The sequence below is a fragment of the Fukomys damarensis genome, unplaced genomic scaffold (assembly GCF_012274545.1).
Source record: "Fukomys damarensis isolate Sample0158 unplaced genomic scaffold, DMR_v1.0_HiC HiC_scaffold_10, whole genome shotgun sequence".
Taxonomy (NCBI): Eukaryota; Metazoa; Chordata; class Mammalia; order Rodentia; family Bathyergidae; genus Fukomys; species Fukomys damarensis.
This window is the reverse complement of record NW_022900922.1, coordinates 8,785,336-8,804,598: the sequence shown is the minus strand read 5'-3', so window position 1 is coordinate 8,804,598 and position 19,263 is coordinate 8,785,336. Positions and strand designations below refer to the sequence as shown.

The following is a 19,263-nucleotide window of genomic DNA, read 5'->3' as shown; positions in this document are numbered from 1 at the left end:
GACAGAGTCTCACTATGTAGTTCAGACTGACCTGGAACTCATTATGTAGCCCAGGCTGGTCTCAAACTCACAGCAATCTTCCTGCCTCAGCCTCCTGAGTGCTGGGATTATAGGCGTGCGCCACCACACATGGCTGAAAGTTTTCATGTTTATCTGTTAAAATGAAATTAAGTTTTAAAATTGAATGTAGTATTTATTTAAATATTTGTGCACTTATTTCATACAATGTAATACTTAAAAAACAAATATATGAACCCACTACCAGAAGTTTAAAAGTCAGACATATTTGATGCAGTGTTCTGTATCATTTTCCTGTTCTCTGAACTGGTCTGCTGTTCTCACTGTTGCATTACTCGTTCCCTTGCGTTAAGACAGACTACACATATGAACTTAACACCAATGAGTGCACTCTGTAATTTTGCATATTTAAAAGTTTTTCCCAACTTGATTTATTTTCTTCCTCTGTTTTCTGTTTGTGCAGAAAACAAACAGTAGTAGGAAAACAAGAACAGTTTTATAGACTGAGAAGACTGCAGTAAATCTAGATTTGTAGGGAGAGAGAATGCCATTGTCACCTGGGGACTTATTAAAGTTACTTGGAGACTTACTAATTTTTAAACTACAGACCTCTTGAGAATCACTTTCCAAGGAGCCACTTTTATTGAAAGGAAGCTGTTATATTTTTCAGATGTTTCAGAGCAGAAAAAAGGTTGAGGATTGCATTAATTTTTACATGTCTTATGATCTTTTAGACATTTTAATCTTTGATGAAATACAAATGAAAGCTCACTCTAGGTATTTGGTATTTACATAACATAGCTGGAAAAATTGAGTTGAATAATTTCATATTGAAAGTGTAGTATGTTCAGAACTTTTAAGCACCTTGAAATCCTTACATGTAGACATACATGAGACATGTATATTTGTAAGAGAGGTATAAACAAATTGTAGCTAGCATACAAAAAACAATTAAATTTGATTTAGTTTGAGTCCAGGAGAAAAGTTCTATAGGGTAATTTGTATTTGAGTGAGTTCTAGAAATGATGGGAATTCTAAGTAATTAACAAAGAATCAGGATAGACTATTTCAGGGAAGAGATAATTGCCAAAGGAATATAGAAGCCAGGGGAATATTTGGGAATTCTGTGAAATGAAGTTTCCAAATATACATGCAGGTGAGAATAGACTGAATGGTTTGGCCATTGATACACAATCAGTGAGGATCATAAGTAACCCACTGTGTATCTAAGAAACTCATTTCCTGACATTTTATGAATACCCAAATTGGTATGTTTTTCTTGTATTGAGCTACATCATTAATCATGAAGGATTTTTTTGTCTGTTTCATCTGTTGCTGTACCCACAGAGTATGGAAGAGTACCTGGTATATAATAGTCATTCATGAAATTTGCATGAATGACTGCATTTACGTTTCCAAAGAGAATTTGAAGGTTTTGTTTTAAAGAAATCTTGTCTTAATTTGTCAGGTTGTGTTTGGTATTTTTATACGATGCCACAAAATTCATTGTACTCACTTTTCTTGGCTCATTTTGCATAGTTTGACATGTTCATTTGAACTTGGTGTTCGTAGCTACTCTGACTTGGTTCAGGTGGAGCTCAGAAGTCTTGAGTTTTGACTTTCATGAGTATACCACTGCTGTATGCTTTAGTCTTGATTTTTTTATTAGTATATGTTTGCAGTATATAACGTTTGCATTCCTTGTGTGGAGTTGACTTTTTTTTTTTGTACTGGGGATTGAACTCAGGACCTTGCTCTTGAGAAGCAGGTGGAAGAACCACTGAGGTAAATCCCTGGGCCTCCTTGTGTGGAGTTGATACGGGCACATAATACACCTTAATTTCTGTTTTCTTTCCCCTCTCATCTCCCTCCATCTTTTGATTCCCTTCTCATTTGAGAAAGTTCTATCTTCCTACTTACTATTATATATCTTTAATTTTGCTTTTTAATTATAATTGTGTTTCTCATAGAAAAACCATGTGACATTTAAGCTTGTGTGTGTAATTTATTTCACATAACGTTATGGTTCAAGGTGCATCCATTTTTCTACAGGTGACTCAAATTTATCTTTTTTATGGCACCGTAGTACTCCATTCTGTGTTGACTTTCTGATTCTTGGAATATGTCACAAAAATTTTTAGAGTTTCTGCTACTTAGTTCCCATGTCTTGTGATTGTTACAGTATGTTAAATATTTATGCTTACTATTTATAGTTTTGAATAAATTTTTCTTTTATTTTGAAATTTTGTAGTACATTCTTTCATATAGTTTGAAAGAATGATCTGTTAAGTTAAAATGTTATGACTTCACACAATATAAGAAACTTACAATAATATCATTCCGTCTACTTTTCCTACCCTTTTTGTGCCATGGTTGTCATATATTTTACTTCAGTAAATGTTATAAACTTAATGATGTCTATCAATTATTTTTATTTTTGCTTTAAATAATTACTTTTTAAAGAAATTTTAAAAATAAAGTTAAGATTTTATATTTTCCCACGTATTTACCATTTTTTGGAGTTTTTATTTCTGCTCACGTTTTACCAAATAGAAGTAGTGTGTCCCTTGCCTGAATTCTTACAGTACATTCTGGACCACTTATGTCATACGTAACCTTACAATTAGTAGTTCCCTGTCTATGTCATTTGCCCTGCCAGTTTTATGTTATTTTCTGGCAAGGATCACCATTTATACATTTTAACATACTTCATTATGTCTAGCGCAGTGCCTTCCACAAAAAAAAATGGCCACAGTATATTTTGAGGTGTATAAGGATGAATTCATTTTTTAAAAAATCTGGCAATGCAAAATTTTGTCTGTGTAGTCTCTTAGGGCTGTTATATTATTACAGTTCACCATTAGATACTATTTATTCTTACCAAGAAAATCCTTGCCATTAGGCTTATCAAATTCTGAAAATTGGCACTCCTGTAGAAGCACAATGAAAGTTTTCAATATGTTTTAAAGTGGTTGCTCTCTAAAACAGAAGCATTCAGGTTTGTCAGAGAAAGGACTATGTGAGCTGTGGGAAGAAATGTAGAGGAAGAGAGGAAGGAGATTCGTATGACTCTCGGCCCATCATATAACATAGTAAGGTGGTAAGAATGAGTTTCCCACTCGTTCTCTTCTCTCAAAGGACAGGAAAGGTCAGGTCAAGGAGAGTTCATCAGTCCCAGGTTTACCTGTGCTTAAGCGCCTAGAGTTTAAACCCAGCATCTTAACCTGTATGATTTAAAGATTAGATGTTTCAGTGGACTCCAAATGCTGGGATTCATCATGAAAGGCGAAGTCCACAACATTCCAGACAGACAGATCCTCCCAGGCTGCATTAAAGAGGCCTCCTGTTGCAATACCTTCTTCATCCATCAGACCTTCAGGCTGTAATCCAGACCGCTGCCCCCAGTTTGTCAGGGAATAGCTGGAGAATTTTTTGGAGGCGTAGTGACTGTTTTCTTTATTCACCCAGAATATTGAGATTTAAATAAAACAGCAATGTTGGGTGAAGGGAGGGCAGAGGTAAGGGGAAAAAATGAGAATCAAGACTTGCCATGTAAAGGTACATGATCCCAACAATGAATGTAACTGTACTGTATCCCTAAAATGTACCAATAAACTCAATAAAATAAAAAAAAAAGCAATGTTGTTTCCTAATAATGTGACACATATCCCTGAAATGAACATCTAATCCAATAACGACCATTCCTAATAACTTGTAGCCTTCTAGTACTGTATTATCTCACCCCCAAAGTAGTGGTTTTGTATGTTCTAATGGTTTCATGTGTTACTGTTTGTTTATGTGTATAAAATAGGAGTTTTAAAAGTTATAAGTATAATAAACTAAAATACAAAATAGGACATTAAAAATTCCCCTTTGTATCCCACTAAATTTCACACAGCATAATATCTAAAATAATATCTACACGGTATAATATTTTAAAAATGAAATTTTATCTTGTAACATTTCTCTGCATTGTAGTAAAACACATTTACATGTTATATTTATAATACATATTTAAGTATATTGGCATACTGTAGACACTTGGTCCTCCTTGGGAAGAAGACCTTTTTTATGATTTAGCTTTTAAAATCTCATTCTATGAAGGAGTGAAGTAAATGACAATCTTTTTATGTGTAAGAAAATGATGATGTGGATGCTCGAAAATAAGTTGTCGGTGCTGCATCCTGCATTAGTATAATTAGTAGTCAAGAGGTGCCGAAAATGTTGCTCACTTGTATTGATAATAATGCGATTTGTAATCTGTGTCTTTGCCTTCTGTTTTTGTATATTGCTACAGCTAAAGAAGTAAACAGGTCATGGCACGTTTAACAAAAAGGCGACAGGCGGATACAAAAGCTATCCAGCATCTTTGGGCAGCGATTGAGATTATAAGGAACCAGAAGCAAATCGCCAACATTGACCGAATTACAAAGTAAGTAAATTTAAACAAAAACATTCCTGCAAGACTTCACGTCAGACTTTGGGGGAAATGTCCAAAAGGACTTTGTTATCCTGGTCACCTTTCTGTCCTATGGAGTCTGTAGAGTCTGTAGAAATAGGTGCAGGCGACTTTTATGTAGAAGTAAAATGTATTTTCTATTTTTAATAATTCTAGTTATAACTTTTAAAATCTTGGAAACTTTGTCTTATTTTAAAAGCTTTTAGTTAGTCACTTGCTTTTATGCAGTAAAACTAAAGCCTACTGTTAATTATTTGTTTTAGTAAAGAATGAATATGGTATGTATAATAAATAACATCTTAGTAGCTCATAGGCCATTAACGGATTTTTTAAACAATGTCATCCTGTATTTTAAAAAATATGTTAAATAAACATTCAGTTTAAAAACATAATGTTCTTTTTTTTGCCAGCTAGTTTCTGATGCTATTTACCTTGGTATACAAAAATTCATGATAGGATCTTCTGTTTACGTATTTTATACAAATTGTAAGGGTGTCTTTAGTTAGACACTTAATTTTGTTATTGTTTCTCTAGGTATTTTTAAAGAGAGAAACATAAATGTATATGTTTTAAATGTTTGGATTATTTTTAAAAATATCGATAGTATTTCTTTATTCTTATTCCTTCCTATATTCATTAGATGAATTCATTAGATTCACATATTCGTTAGAAGCTTTCTGAAAAATGAAAAACAGATAATTTATATAATCTCACTAACATTCATTTTTTGGCCATTATTAATAAGATTGAGATCCATATATCCTGACGGAGTATAAAGGTCACAGTGGAGAGAGAGAGAAGGAAACAGAAGGTAGAGAGGAATAAGGTGATATGTTGCACTATGCTGGGAGTAGTTTAGAAATGACCTAGCTTTTATGGAATAGTAGAAGAAAGAAAAAAGGTAACACCATGTGGAAATTAAAAATCAACAATACATTACTAAGTTCTGGAATAAAGCAAGTACTTTGAGGCATGGTATCATGAGCAAATTACTGTGAGTCATATTGGTATAAAAAAACATTAAAAGAAGTCTTGGGCTGGAGATGTATCTCAGTGACACAGCGTTGGCCTAGTGTGCATGAGGTCCTATGACTCATGCCAGGGGCAAAGAGTATAAAACAATAAGTATTTTCTTACTATTCAGAATTTTATACAACTATAGTTTACGTATATCAAAATTATTTAGACAGGATGTTAAATTTTAAAGATAAAATCATGCAAGCCGTGACTGAACTTATTTCAGTTTTTCAGATTTTTGTTTCTTTGTAATCTGTAGCCTCCTTCTCTAGGAGCTTTAGGGACATTCTCTTAGAAGCTATCGAAGCTCCCATGTGAATGTTGTCGTTAGGTTGTGGCTCTGCCGGGAGTGAGGGAATCAACTCCCACAATGATGGGTATGCGTGCCTGCCAGATTAGCAGAACACCTGGGTACATGGACGTGTGTACAAGTGTTAAACTGTAGTCAAGGATACAGAGCTTGCTAGCAGTATTCCTCGGTGGTTCCTTCTTGGAGCTCATTGTCTAGCGGGGTTATAATTACCAATTGAGTAATGTTATGAGCAAAGTGCAGGGGCTTACAGTGAGCTGCTGTAATAAAAAGGGATACTCAGTTTGCGTTATGGATTGTTGATAAACACTTTTTTTTCTCCTTTATCAATAGACCCTTTAATGATGCCACGGTATATTTTTCTTTATCTCCTGCTTTCATAATTGATTAAAAATGAGTATGTTTATGTATCTGCCAAACTACTGTAGTTTTATTAGTCTCATCTGGAGCTGGATAGGGATGGAAGAAGGAAGAAAAGGAAGAAAGAGAGGGAAGGAGGAAGGAAGGTTGGTTGGTGAAGTGTCTAAGAGAACTTCTCAGTGTTTCTTCTGTTTCATCTCATCGGACAGATTCGCACTATTCCTTTGTATTACCCCGGCTCACTGTAAGCCTCCTGTACTTTGCTCATAACATTAATCACATTTGTAATTATAACCCCACTAGACCATAAGCTCCAGGAAGGAACTGTCAAGGGAGCTTCCTAACCTGGTGCCTTTGCTTCTCACTAATGTTAATCCCTTGCCTGTTACCTTTGCCTCATGTAAGGATGTGGCATTGAACTGTAACAGGAAATCAGATGTTTGGCTCTTTAAAGTCTAACCTTCTAATTCTACACTTTCAAAAGGAAAAATGTTCATTTTAAATCAAATTGGTCTGCTGAAAGTCTGTGCATATACATATCTTTTAAAGGTTCAAAATATCTTAAATCGTTGAAGGTTGTAGTGCAGTTATTGTCAGGATTGCATATGTACTTATTAAATTTCATTTTGTGTCTTGGCTGGTGAATACTCCATTGTAAGAAAAATACAAAGACAACAGTTTCAGTCATGCATTAAAAATTATAGTTTTGAAGTGACTGGCTCTTCTCCTGGTACATTAAAATATTGTTTAATTTACTACTATATAATAGTTTGATTCTGCTGGATTTGGTTGTCTTAATGTTTAGGTCTCTTATCTTTCTTTTTGTTGCTTCCTTTGGGATTTATTGAAGAAACTGAGTTATTTGTTCTGTGATTTTTCATGGCCTGGCGTTTGCTCATTGCATCTTTGTGGTCTACTCTGACCTGTGGCTCAGTCCTCTGTATTTCATAGAATCCATAGCTCCTCCAGGTCGGGGCGGGGCTGGGCTGCTCATAGGTGCTCAGGAGCCACGTCACGTTTTTCACTTAGTGATGTTCACAGCCGGTGATGCTAGATCTAGTACCTAGTCAAGGCTTGATAATTGGTAGTAATTCTTTTTATTTTTCTTTTTAAAACTGTAATATTTCTCTAAGGATGTAATCTCATTGTCAGTGATTTGGTTACCCGGTGGTATGGTTTATATAGGAAAATTAGTGTTTCTTTTCATGTACTAATTTAAAGTAGCATCTTCCATTAGTAACCAGTTAGGGCTTTTACAAAGTGTTATTTGGAATGCATGCATTTAAGTACATTCAGTTCATATTTGATACAACTCTTCTATTACTATTTTCAACATATGTACATACCATTGCTTAGTTTTTATTATATGGGGCTTCCCTTCATATTTTCCATTTTGTTTTCCTGTCCTTTGTGTTTATAATTGTCTATTGAGTTCATTTTTAAATTTTTAATATTTTCGTTCTTTGTAATTTCTATTTATGATGTTACGTGTTGTGCTTTTACTTGTTTGTACTTTCTAGTTTATATTTTATTTCTAAAGTGATTTTCTCCATTTTCATCAAACAACTTATTTCAGAGATTTTATAATTCTGATTTGTGGTTATCAGGTTGTATATCATTTCTAATGTCTTTAATAATTATATGTTTTCTGTTTTGTTTTGTTTTTGATACTGGGGATCAAACTCAGCACCTTGCACTTGCAAGGCAGGTGGCGGAGCCACTGAGCTAAATCCCCGGCCCTTTGCATATGTATTCTTTTTTTTTATTATTATTAAAATTGCAAACATACACGACTAAGAAATGAAGATACTAAATAAAAATTACAAATATACATATATATGACAGCAAAAAAAGGATATGAAATAAAAATTTATGCAACACAAACTGATTATGTATTCTTGACAATAACTCCTGTAGTCTTCAGTAACTTTAATGTTTTGAACTGGTAGACTGTAGCTTTCTCCTGCTGTGTAGGCCATTTTCTGTGTGCTTTTGTTGTGTGTGGATGTTTTTATGCTCCTTTAGCCAGAGTGGTGTTCCCTCTCATCATTTTGATGTGAAATCAGTTATTCTGAACTTGTGTCAAGGAAATGTGGCTCTGAACAATTTTTCTAGATTTATAAGTCTGAGCCATCTTTTTATGCCATTATTATGAATTGCCAAAAATGTGGCCTCATATTTCCTGGCGTTTTCTCTAAGTTCCCTCACCCCATTTTCTGGAACTGCTTTTTCATATCCTGAGGGCCTTTTTAACTGACTCCAGTTGTGTTGATACTTCTGCTCCTAGCATTTTTAAAAAATGGGTCTCTGTTTTAAAGGGAACTTTATCTGCTTAATTTTGATTATTCATAGCCCCTTTATTTTTCAGCCCCCTAAGAATTTACCTTGGCTTCATGAATTCATGAATTACTGAGAATCATCCTCACATAAAAGCATATGAACCCCTATCGCTTTCCACAGCTCCTCTCAAATTGGCCGCCACACTTTCTAGGGAATGCATGTTGGCTCTGTTGTCCTCCTCCACTCAGCCCATGAAATACTCTGTAGCATCGCTCTTTCTTCTCCATGGGGGTCGATGCCAATTGGGATTATATCTCGTGCAGATTTGTCTTCAGCTGCTCAGGTTGTAGGATTCACAGGACGCCTCGTTTAATTTTATTGTATATGTTGTCCAAAGGTGTTTTGTTTTGTGCTTAAGGTTTATTTTATTTATTTTTTTGTTTGTACTTAAGGTTTAAAAGCTGAGTTATCTTGACCATCTTCCCAGTTCACAACAATATTTTAATATTTCTTAAAAAGCAATAATAAATAAAACAAAAACAGAACAGTTGCTAAGCACACTGAAGTCCAAATGCAGAGGTAAAGGAAAAAGTATCTTTCTAACAGAGGCAAATCCAAGGGAATTTTTCATGTTGGTGTGTAATTCTGAATATACCAGAAACAAGAGTAATATCATCTTAAATACAGGATCTTTAACATGACAAAACTTGGAATTTTAGAAAGGAATTCTATAAGTAGAATTTTCAGCTTTCAAAGCATTGAAGATATTCATGATTAATTGAATTTTGTGGAACTTACAATAATTTTCTCCTCTCTGTAACAAAGTAGGAGAATTTACCTGTTTTAAAAGTTTGTTTTATATAATTCTGATGATCTATAACTCAAAGTTTATGGTGGTAACTCCACAGGGTTGTCAGGATACCTCCTCAGAGAGTTCTGAGTCCTTTTTACCATCTTTTAATTTTCTTTCTCTCTTTAACTTCTAGTGCTGTTATGTCTTATAGGGTGGTAGAAAAGTACTTAAATTAGGGAGTCATTTCTGAGATTGAATATTTTAATTATTTAAAAAGTATAACTAAAAAAACTTCTTTAACATGTTCTCTTACTTTGGTATGGACAAATATTTTTACCAAAATGAACAGTCTGAAATCAAAATGCATGTATGAGTTTATGTTTGCATTTTTATTAATGGTGAAGCTGGCTCTCTGATTTAAAGTTCCCATTTATAAATTTGATTTGATACTATAAAGTTCCACAGATGTTCTCATTTGGGAACTCAGGAAGCACAAGTAAATTTTGGCCTGTCAGTAATAATATTTTACATTTTTAGAAACTGAAAGATGTTTTATGAAGCAAATGGATCAATCCTAAAGGAGAAAGTACAGAAGTCATTTTAGGGTTATCATTGAAGGCAAGCAGAAGAGTATGTTCTCTTTTCAGCTCAAAGTGCCTTTAAATGCTAAATTATAGTTGATACATAGAAATTTGTTAATTTTATGTAATTTAGGTAGATGTTGTTATAATAAAGCTTTGAAATATTTGGTTATTTAAAATTTAAATATTTATATTTGTATGTTTAAGATGCCTATTTTATAGTTTTAAAATCAAGGCACAGGGCCTGGGGTTTAGCTCAGTGGTGCCACTACCTGCCTCATAAGCATAAGGACTGGAGTTTGATCCCTGGTACCAAAACAAACAAACAAACAAACAAAACCCAAGACACAAAGGGTGAAGAATCATATTAAACAAAATCAGTAACACATTTGTCACTATGAATCTCAATATGATTCATAAATCGTTATTTTTAATGCTATTTATAGTTTAATATTCAATAAAAGAAATTACAGATATCACTTCCTTTTCCCCTTTCATCCAAACACTGATTTCATATCTAATTTGGATAATAATGACATGGTATAAGAGGTTCACAGTTATTCCAAGTAGCGGTTATAAGATATTTTAAAGACATGCTGAAGTAAGTGTGGATTTTATGCCATTCTCTAAAGGTATTATTGGGTAGGAAGTGTGTTTGAAAGAGGTGAACTTGTTTTTTGTTGATGACTAGAAGAAGCAATGGAAATAGTTGCTCTTTGAGTTTCTTTCTCATCTTGAGCAAATTTGGTTTTGTGTGTCTGGGGAGATTAATTGTTGCTAGCATGACTGGACAACATTGGATTGGAAGACTAGTCCCATTCAAATTAGTATTTCAGATTAAGGTGGCAATTAATTACATGTATTGCTTACTTTAGGGTCAAATCCCAGTTAGAAAATGTGACCTCTGACCTCAGTGACATATTTGGCATTGACTTTTCTGAGTTCTTCTGTTGCTTCGGATACACATAACCTAAACTGTAAGTCCTCCTGTGGTTGCCTTTGAAGTTGCAACTAGGTACACATCATTTCTTTATTACAAAGTTTAACTTTATGGAACCCAATTTCAGGTTGTGTATTTAACTTAATCTTTTCTATATCTCTAGCAATTTCTGTTTTGTTAGAATTACCAGACAGGAGAATGGTCTTTGCCTAGGTAACTAACTTCTTTAGAAATAAGTTAGTATAAAACACTTCCCATTAGTATTATTGTACTGCTCCTGTAATCCCTGGCATTCTTCACAAGATTACTTATTGTATTCTCATTTCACTCTTTAGTATATATTTTAGGGAAGTAGATTGGCAGGTACACTTGATTACTCTTATCAGTCTTACTTTATTTTACATAATAGTCGTACAGAGGAAACTGATTCTTTTAGTATATGTGCTGCTGAAGTGGGCACAACAAACTGATTCTTAGTCATCATAATCTACAGTGTCTTTTTTCCAGATGCCAAATTCTTACGGCATTCATTTTGCCTTGGCTTTGTATCTGTTTTTATGTGTTTGACATTTCTTTGCAATATGTGAAGGAAATAAAGACAAGGCACATAAAAATGTAAATAATTATTAAGGAATAAAATAGCAGTATGAAATGATACGAGAGGTGTAAGACAGAGTATGTTTCAGTTCCACGTGATTAGTGTGTATTAATTTATAACTTCATTGACCTTATTTGAGAGGAGAGTCCCAAAATGAGTTCGAGGGTATCATAGAGGCTGAGAAGAAAGTCAAGAGTGAGACGAACAAGTGGGACTGTGGAGTTGGGAGGCAAAGTGTAAGGAAGGGCAGCAAGGGCCACTGTAGGGGTCTTAACTGCCATCGTTGAGATTTTTATCCTGTAGCTAAAGGAGATAGCAAACGTTTTTAAAGTATGAAAATCATCAAAGTATGAACCACACTTTATTTTTCTCCCTCCCCAACTAGATCGAATGGTTCCGTTAACGTCTCTTGAGTCTATCAGCTTCTTCTTATTCTGGCTTGGGTCTTTGTCTTGTAGTTGTTTGTTTGCCTCTCCTCCCAGCCCCTCATCTTTCTAGTCTCTGCTCGTTTCCATCATTGGTGTCAGAGATTTTTTTCCAAAACACTCTGTTCTCAAATTGCTCCATTCTGACAAAACACGTTTTCCTTGTTCACGAAATATACGTAGGAGAGCCATCTTTAGCAACTTAATTCCATTGTTGCAAACTTTTCTGTTACCCATGGAGTTCAGTGCAGGAATGTTGCTGTCTCTGACTGCCTCACACCTTAGCCTCTACTGCTCCTTCCATGTTGCACTGCGGAAACAATGGGCTCACTCTGCCCAGGGTGCCCTTCCCAGACTCCTCTTGGATTGTCATCTCTGAAGGATCACAGTTCGTCGGTTAGTTTTCTAAAATTTAAGTTTGGTGTGTTCTTAAGAGCTTCTTGATTTTCCCATTGTGCATAAAATTCAAACACCTGAGCAGGACACTTTTTTTAGTATATAAAACTACTCAATGAAATCTTAACATTTCTTCTTTTCATATCTCCATCTGATGAGACCATTCTCCACGGCCTAAGCACACTATGAATTCTTTGTTTTACATCTTTCCTTCATTTATGGACAAAGTCAAACCCACTCAAGATCCAACTCATATACAATCTCTTTTGAGATTTTGATACATTCCTGAGCATAACCAACCCCTTATCCTTTTTTCTCTTTGCTTCTGTAATGATGTATTCAAATATTAGTTTTATCACTTATTAAAAGTCCTTTTTTTTTTTGGTATTGGGAATCAAACTCTGGACCTTGAGCTTGCAGGTCAGGCGGTGGAACCACTGAGCTAAATCCCTAGCCCTCCTATGGTCTTTGAAAGATATTGCTGCTTCCCTTGCTGATTGGCAGTACCTTAAGTAAAGAGAAAATATCTATCCTGTGTTATCTTTGTGTGTTAGTGTAAAGAACAGAGGCATAATAATTGAGAGATTAATAATAATGAATATTCAGGCTGAGGATATAGCTTATTGCTACAGCATGTGCAGAGGCCAGAGTTTAGTCTCCAGAACTGAAAAGAGGAGAGGAGGGGAGGGAAGAGGTGGGACTGTAATAATAATCGTAATAATAATGAGTCATAATCAGTTGTGTTAACTGTAAGAGTAATATCAAGGAGGGTCATAATAATTGATAACATTAAATGAGTCCTCATTTTGTGGCAGGCACATGCTTTGTGTAGTTTACTTTCCACAACTCTAGAGTATGGTGTCATTACCCCGTGTTGCTGATGAAGTCAGGGAAACTTGGGGAGATGAAGGAATTGCTTGAGGTCACATATATTGTAGGAAATAGAAATGAAATTTGAATATAGGTCTGTCTGATGTTGCAGTCTAAGATCTTAACCATTAAATGTTCCCTTCTGGTATTTAACTGGTTTATATTGTATTCTTACAAACTTTGAAATTTTAAAACAGTCATCTACATGGCCCTTACATGTAATCATTTCCTTCTTATAACAACTCTGTAAAGTTAGTTACTTTATAAATGAAGAGTATGTGAATATTCGTCCCAGATTGTTGTTAGAATTAGGAAGAACCTTGTTCTTCAGAATATATTTTAAAATATTAAAATTGATAAAGTATCATTGATAAAGTATTTCATAAGATATTATTCATGTTTTGAAATTTATTACTTTTTGACCAATGCAGTTTTAAAGTATTTGTTTGTCATATACTTATCTATAAAGCAGCAAATGGTAGAATATTATTATTCTTAAAAATATTTTATTTCTAAAAGTTAACAGCTAGATTTCAGAATACTTGGAAATATAAAACAATAACCGCCTATAATTTCTCTACTCAAATTCACATATTTATTTTCATTGATGTTTTCTCAATCATTTTCCATGTGAATGTTTGTTATTGCAGCATTATTTAGCCCTTTTCCATGTAATTCCGTAGTTACCATAAGTTATTATTTGTAGGCTACACAAGATTCCATCTGACAAAATTCTAACATACTTCGAAGGACGGGGAGGAGCATGAGAAATGAACATTTATTCTAAGATTTACATTGTATCACCTAATTTACCTTCAGAACAAGCACATGAGGTTGGCTTTATGAATTTTATCCTGTAGATGTGCAGATGGAGACACTGAGATGTTAGGTCACTGTTTCAGAGTCATGAAGCTGGTAAGTTGTGGAGTTGGTGTTTGATCTCAGTGACTTCGGAGGCTTTACATTTCCACTGTACTTTTAAGTGAGCTCCATATGCCCTTGCTGACTTATTCTAATTCCAGTCATTCCAATTATGCAAACATCCATTTATACAGATAATGAAGTGAAAATTTAAGACTACCAGGAGCCATCTATTTAGAATTTACTCTATGTGAGGCCCTGGGCTAAGCACCTCACGTTCATTACCTCACTTACTTTGCTCCCTAAGCATATTGGTGAGTATGACACTCTCTGCCTTTTTAAATCATCATGTTGCCATTGCTATATTCTAGGGTAACTGGTTTTTTCAACTTTTTCACTGTGTTCGTATCTTCTTGCTTCGTCATAAATGACTGCGTTGCCCAATCCTGTACCACCACAAATACCATTGTTTCCCTTCTGACCTGTAGAAAGAATTCATTGGTATTAGTATATCCAGAAACAAGTCCTCTGTGTTCATAAAATCTGCATGCACTTAATTTGACTAGGCCAGTGTTGGTTTACCTGTGGCACACATATTCCAGTGGGCTGTCCCTAGACTAAGCTCTCGTGAAAAGCTGCCACTGTCTCCATGCCTGTTTACACTGTGCAGAGAGGCTTTTATTTCTGTATCCCCTTGACATTGTTCGTTTACCCATATTTTGTCCCACAGGTTGATAGTGCGGTTTCCGTATTTGCATTTGTTACTGGGTTTCAGTAAAGCTTGGTGTTCGTGGGCTTCCTTTTCTCTAGGTGACTGTCATCCTCTGATCATTTCCATGGTTGTTTTCTTTCTCTGTTGATGTGCAGAAGCTCTTCTTATGCTCAGCATTCATTTCCTTGTAGATTTTTTTTGAGGGATGCATGGTACTGGGGATTGCACCTTGGCTCTTCGCACAGACCTACATCCCTAGCTCTTTCTATTTATTTCTTCTTTTTTTAAAATTTAAGTTGAATTTATTGGTACATTCTATGAATACAGTACAGTTACATTCATTACTGGGATCCTGTACCTTTACATGCCAGGTCTTGCTTCTCATTTTTTCCCCTTGTCCCCACCCTTCCTTCACCCCGCTCCTCCCCTCCCCATTGAACAGAGCCTGAGTTGCTACGTTGCATAGGTTGGGCTTCAACTTGTGGTCCTCCTGCCTTAGCCTCCTTGAGTGCTGGAATTACAGGTGTGTGCCACCAGGTCACCATGCTTGGCTCCCTCGTAGATTTTATACTTTGAAAACATGTTTTTTTTATTCTGTCACCTGTCTACCTTTTCCCATAGTCTTTATTTGACAGAAAAAATTAATTTTCGTGTCAACAGATTAAATCTATTTTCCCAATGTTTTGTGCATTTGAAGTTTTATTTATTTAAAATTCCTTCTTAAAGCTACAAGAAAATTTGTTGTACCTTTGTTTAAATGAAGCTTTATCAGGTTCTCAAACTCAAGATCCTCTGCCTCAGCCTCCCAAGTAGCTGGGATTATTGGCATGTGCTACTATGCCCAGCTTCCTTATATTTTCTTTTACTAACCTTATGGTATTACCTTCCACAGGTCTTTAGTCTGCCTTTTTAAATGAGGTAGCTAAGGATCTAGTTTTAGTTTTTCTCTGTGTAACTATTCCAAGATCTGAAACACTTCTGGTTCCAAGCAAGCATTTTAGATAAAGTGTATTCAATCTGTACATTCTTTTTTGTGATTAGCTTTTCTTGGCCAGTATGTTTTGAGATTCATTTGCTAAATATATTCATAGTTGATTCCTTTTCATTGTGGAACAGTAATTCATTGTGTAGCCATGCACAGTTTTTAAAATTTATTTACCTATCGAGGGGCATTTGGAGTGCTTCCATTTGAGAACTATTCTGACGAAAGCTACAATATGCTTTCACATGAAGGAATAGGCATATCTTTTAATAAACACCTACTAATGGAATGGCTAAGCCATTTAATAATGCATGTATAGCTTTACTAGAAATGACAAACATTTATCCAAAGTAATTATTTTACATTTCTACCGGCAGTATGTGATAATTTTTTTTAATTTGTCCACATTTTCTCCAACACTTGGTGCTCTCAGTATTTGGAGTCATTCTACTCAGTTTGTGTTAACATTCCATTGTACAGATTTTCAATTCTGTCCCGACTAAAGATATTAAGCATCTTTTAATGTTTTTATTTGCATTTATGTATTCTTTTACAAAGTACCTTTTGAAGTCCTTTGCCCATTTTTTATTGAGTCGGTTTGTTTGGATATTAGTACTAATACGTGTTTTAGAGATCTTAGTTCTCTACGCACATTCACTGCTAGACTGTGTAGTATCGTATGTATAGAACTGTGTGTATTCTGGCAGGACGTGATAGAGGGTGTCTTGGTCCGCTGTTCATCACTGTGACCAAACACCTGACACCACAACCCAAAGGAGGATTGATGTACTTTGGCTCCTGGCCACGGTCAGCCGCTCCAAGGAAGACCGTGGTGGCAGAAGAAGGCTGATCCCCTCTGGCAGGCAGAAATCAGAGTGAAAGGGAAGAGCAGAGAGGGAGGGCCTGAGGCCAAGATACACTGCTCCACAGCACAAGCCCAGGAACCTGCCCTCCTGGGATTACCTGGTTCACCAGCTTGTGCCCTCACAATCCGGTCACCTCTCTGCGCATCTCTTAGTTCAGTCAAGTGCAGAGCCAAGGTTAACTGTCACAGAGGGAATGAGAGAGCAACGGTATTTATAGAGATGTTGGCTGAAATTTGTATGAAATTATTGAAAGATACTGATATTAAGATCCAGACAAAGCAAATTTAAAAAGATCCACATTTAGCCATAGGATAGTGAAAACGCAGAATTTATTAGAAGGAAAGAGAAAGTCAAATGTGACCAGATACTAAACACAAAATCTCAGTGATGTAGGTGTGGTACTTAGACTTCTCGCTGAGTTCTTAACTGCGGTGCTGGCCCCAGATGGAAGTGGACTCCTAGCTTCACTGTGTGCTAGGAGGACAAGCCAGGCACGGTGGTGCGTGGTCAAGTCCGGCTACTCAGAAGTGTGAGGCAGGAGGAGGTCAAGTGTGAGGCCAACCCGGGCAACCTAGTGAGAGCCTGCCTCAACATTGCAAAATAAAAGGGTGGGGATGTAGCTCAGTACGCCCTCCTTTCAACTTCCAGGTCGGCAAATAAATAAAAAGTAAGTAAATAAAGTTAAGTTTAGAACGTAATGCTTAGCCTACAATTATTTGCCTTTTGAGGAGGTTGAAATAAAGTTTTTTTTTAGTTATGTTTTATCTGAGAGAAAAATAAATCCTCAGTGGTTTATATCAGGCCAAAAAAAGGTCTCAAGTGACTTCTCTGAAGTGGAGAAAAAATGAGCAAAGTTCTGATAAATTTGTGGGCAAAATCAAAGCATTACGTATATAAAGTAAAACTAATTCTCAATTTATAAAAAAAATCAGGCTAGAGCAACTGAAGCACCCACAGTAGTATCTAGAATCATCAGCGATGGCCTGGTTAATCATGTGTTCTTATAACAAGGTATTATACTTATGTAAAATCGAACTGTGTCTCATACTTCCATATAGATTAGTTAAAAATTGTGTTGAAGAAAGGAGTTATATTACAAAGGATACATGTGATATGATCGAACTCTGCAACATTCCAGATGAGGCAACAATAAGCAAGTTTTTGAGGGATATATATACACGGAAGACGAAGAGAAAGCAGTTCAGACAAAATTGAGGATGCTACCAGGGAGGAGCATATCCAAGAAACTTTGTCAAACTTGGTTCCTTTCTTAAGCTAGGTGGCAGTTTAACTGGTGTTTGTTTTATTCTTCAAACTGTGCACATATTTTTAAATATTTACTTGTATATGTAATTTCTAAATTTAAATACTTAAAAGAACAAAATGGGAGTTTGTTATATAAAATAGGTAACCAGGAAGGGGAGAGAAAGTGCATTGTGTACATGAGAGGGGTCGATCACTCAGCTCTTGCTGCAGTGTCGAGTTGTCAGCAGGGCAGCTTTCTCTCCAAGACATTGCCTATATCTCCAGCACGTTTAGGCACTGACAAACCTTTCTACTTTGTTTTATGTGAGTAAGTCATTCAGTAATTGTTATTATTTACACCATCTGCTTCCTTCTGTTTAGCTAGTTTTTGTTTTGTTTTTTTTTTTTTGTTTGTTTGTTTTTTTGGTTTTTTGAGACAGGGTCTCACTATGTAGCTGAGTCTGACCTGGAACTCACTATGTAGCCCAGGCTGGTCTCGAACTCACAGCAATCCTCCTGCCTCAGCCTCCTGAGTGCTGGTATTACAGGCATGCGCCACCATGCCTGGTTTAGTTTTTATTTCTATTGAAGACTTTTCCAGATTATTGAACTTAATATCTAATTACATGAAATTATGTTATTAGAATGCTGTACTTGGGAACATCCCTGCTGCTGTTGTAGAAAGTGTATTCTCTACTATTATAGAAGAATATTGTGAATAGGATTGTAGTGTTAGCTAGAGAAGTTCCTTAGGGAATTGAAAAAGAAGGTCTAGTTATTTTGTTTTAACTGTTTTTCTCCAATAAATGATATCATATACAATTTTGTTGGACCATTTTTAAATAATTGATTAAAAATAAAAATAATGATTTTAAAAGATTATATTTTGATTTTAATTGAATATTTCTGAAAGAATATCTGTCCAGAACTTATAGATTATACATCAAAGAATCATTGATTTTTAACAGAAACATTAATCATTGAAATTTGTTTTGTTTTTTTTTTTGTTTATTTGAGACAGGGCCTCACTGTGTAGTTCAAGCTGGCCTCAAACCCTTGGTGAGCTCCTTCCTCAGCCTCCTCAGTGCTGGGGTTACGAGTGTGCACCACCATGTCTGACTTCGATCATTGAAACGTTTTCTCAGGGTTTTGTTAAAATACACGGTACTACTATGCTAAGTACAGTACAAAATAAAATTAGATTTGGTTTAAGTCTAGTAAATGTATTTAAAGGAAAAGCATATACAAATATTTTAAATAGGATGAAGTCCTAGTGTATGATTTAGCAACGTTCTGTTTCATGAAGAGATATTGATTAATATTTTCAGTTGCTGGGAGCAGAGAAAAACGATTGAGGGTGAAAGGAACAGTGGTTCTTCTCTACAACCTGTGGACCAAGTGACCCATGACACACAGTCTCTCTTTCACCCTGAAGAAAACAATGGAAGGTTTGGATGCACATTGTATTCATATATGTGTATCACATAAGTACAGTACACATGAATACTAGAATTCCATTTGTCCCCAAAATATTTTATAGAAAGTCACTA

The 19,263-nt window shown here is 35.3% G+C and overlaps 1 protein-coding gene across 4 annotated transcripts in view; it reads left to right on the top strand.

The window, feature by feature from the left end:
• Positions 1 to 19,263, top strand: part of Zmynd11 (zinc finger MYND-type containing 11) — a 103,504-nt gene that overhangs the window by 33,342 nt on the left and 50,899 nt on the right. For all 4 annotated transcript variants that reach the window (XM_010615732.3, XM_010615731.3, XM_010615733.3 and 1 more), the window contains exon 2: positions 4,316 to 4,450. In XM_010615732.3, coding sequence (XP_010614034.1) covers positions 4,335 to 4,450 — 116 coding nt within the window. In that variant the 5' untranslated portion in view covers positions 4,316 to 4,334. The remainder of the gene's footprint in view (positions 1 to 4,315; positions 4,451 to 19,263) is intronic.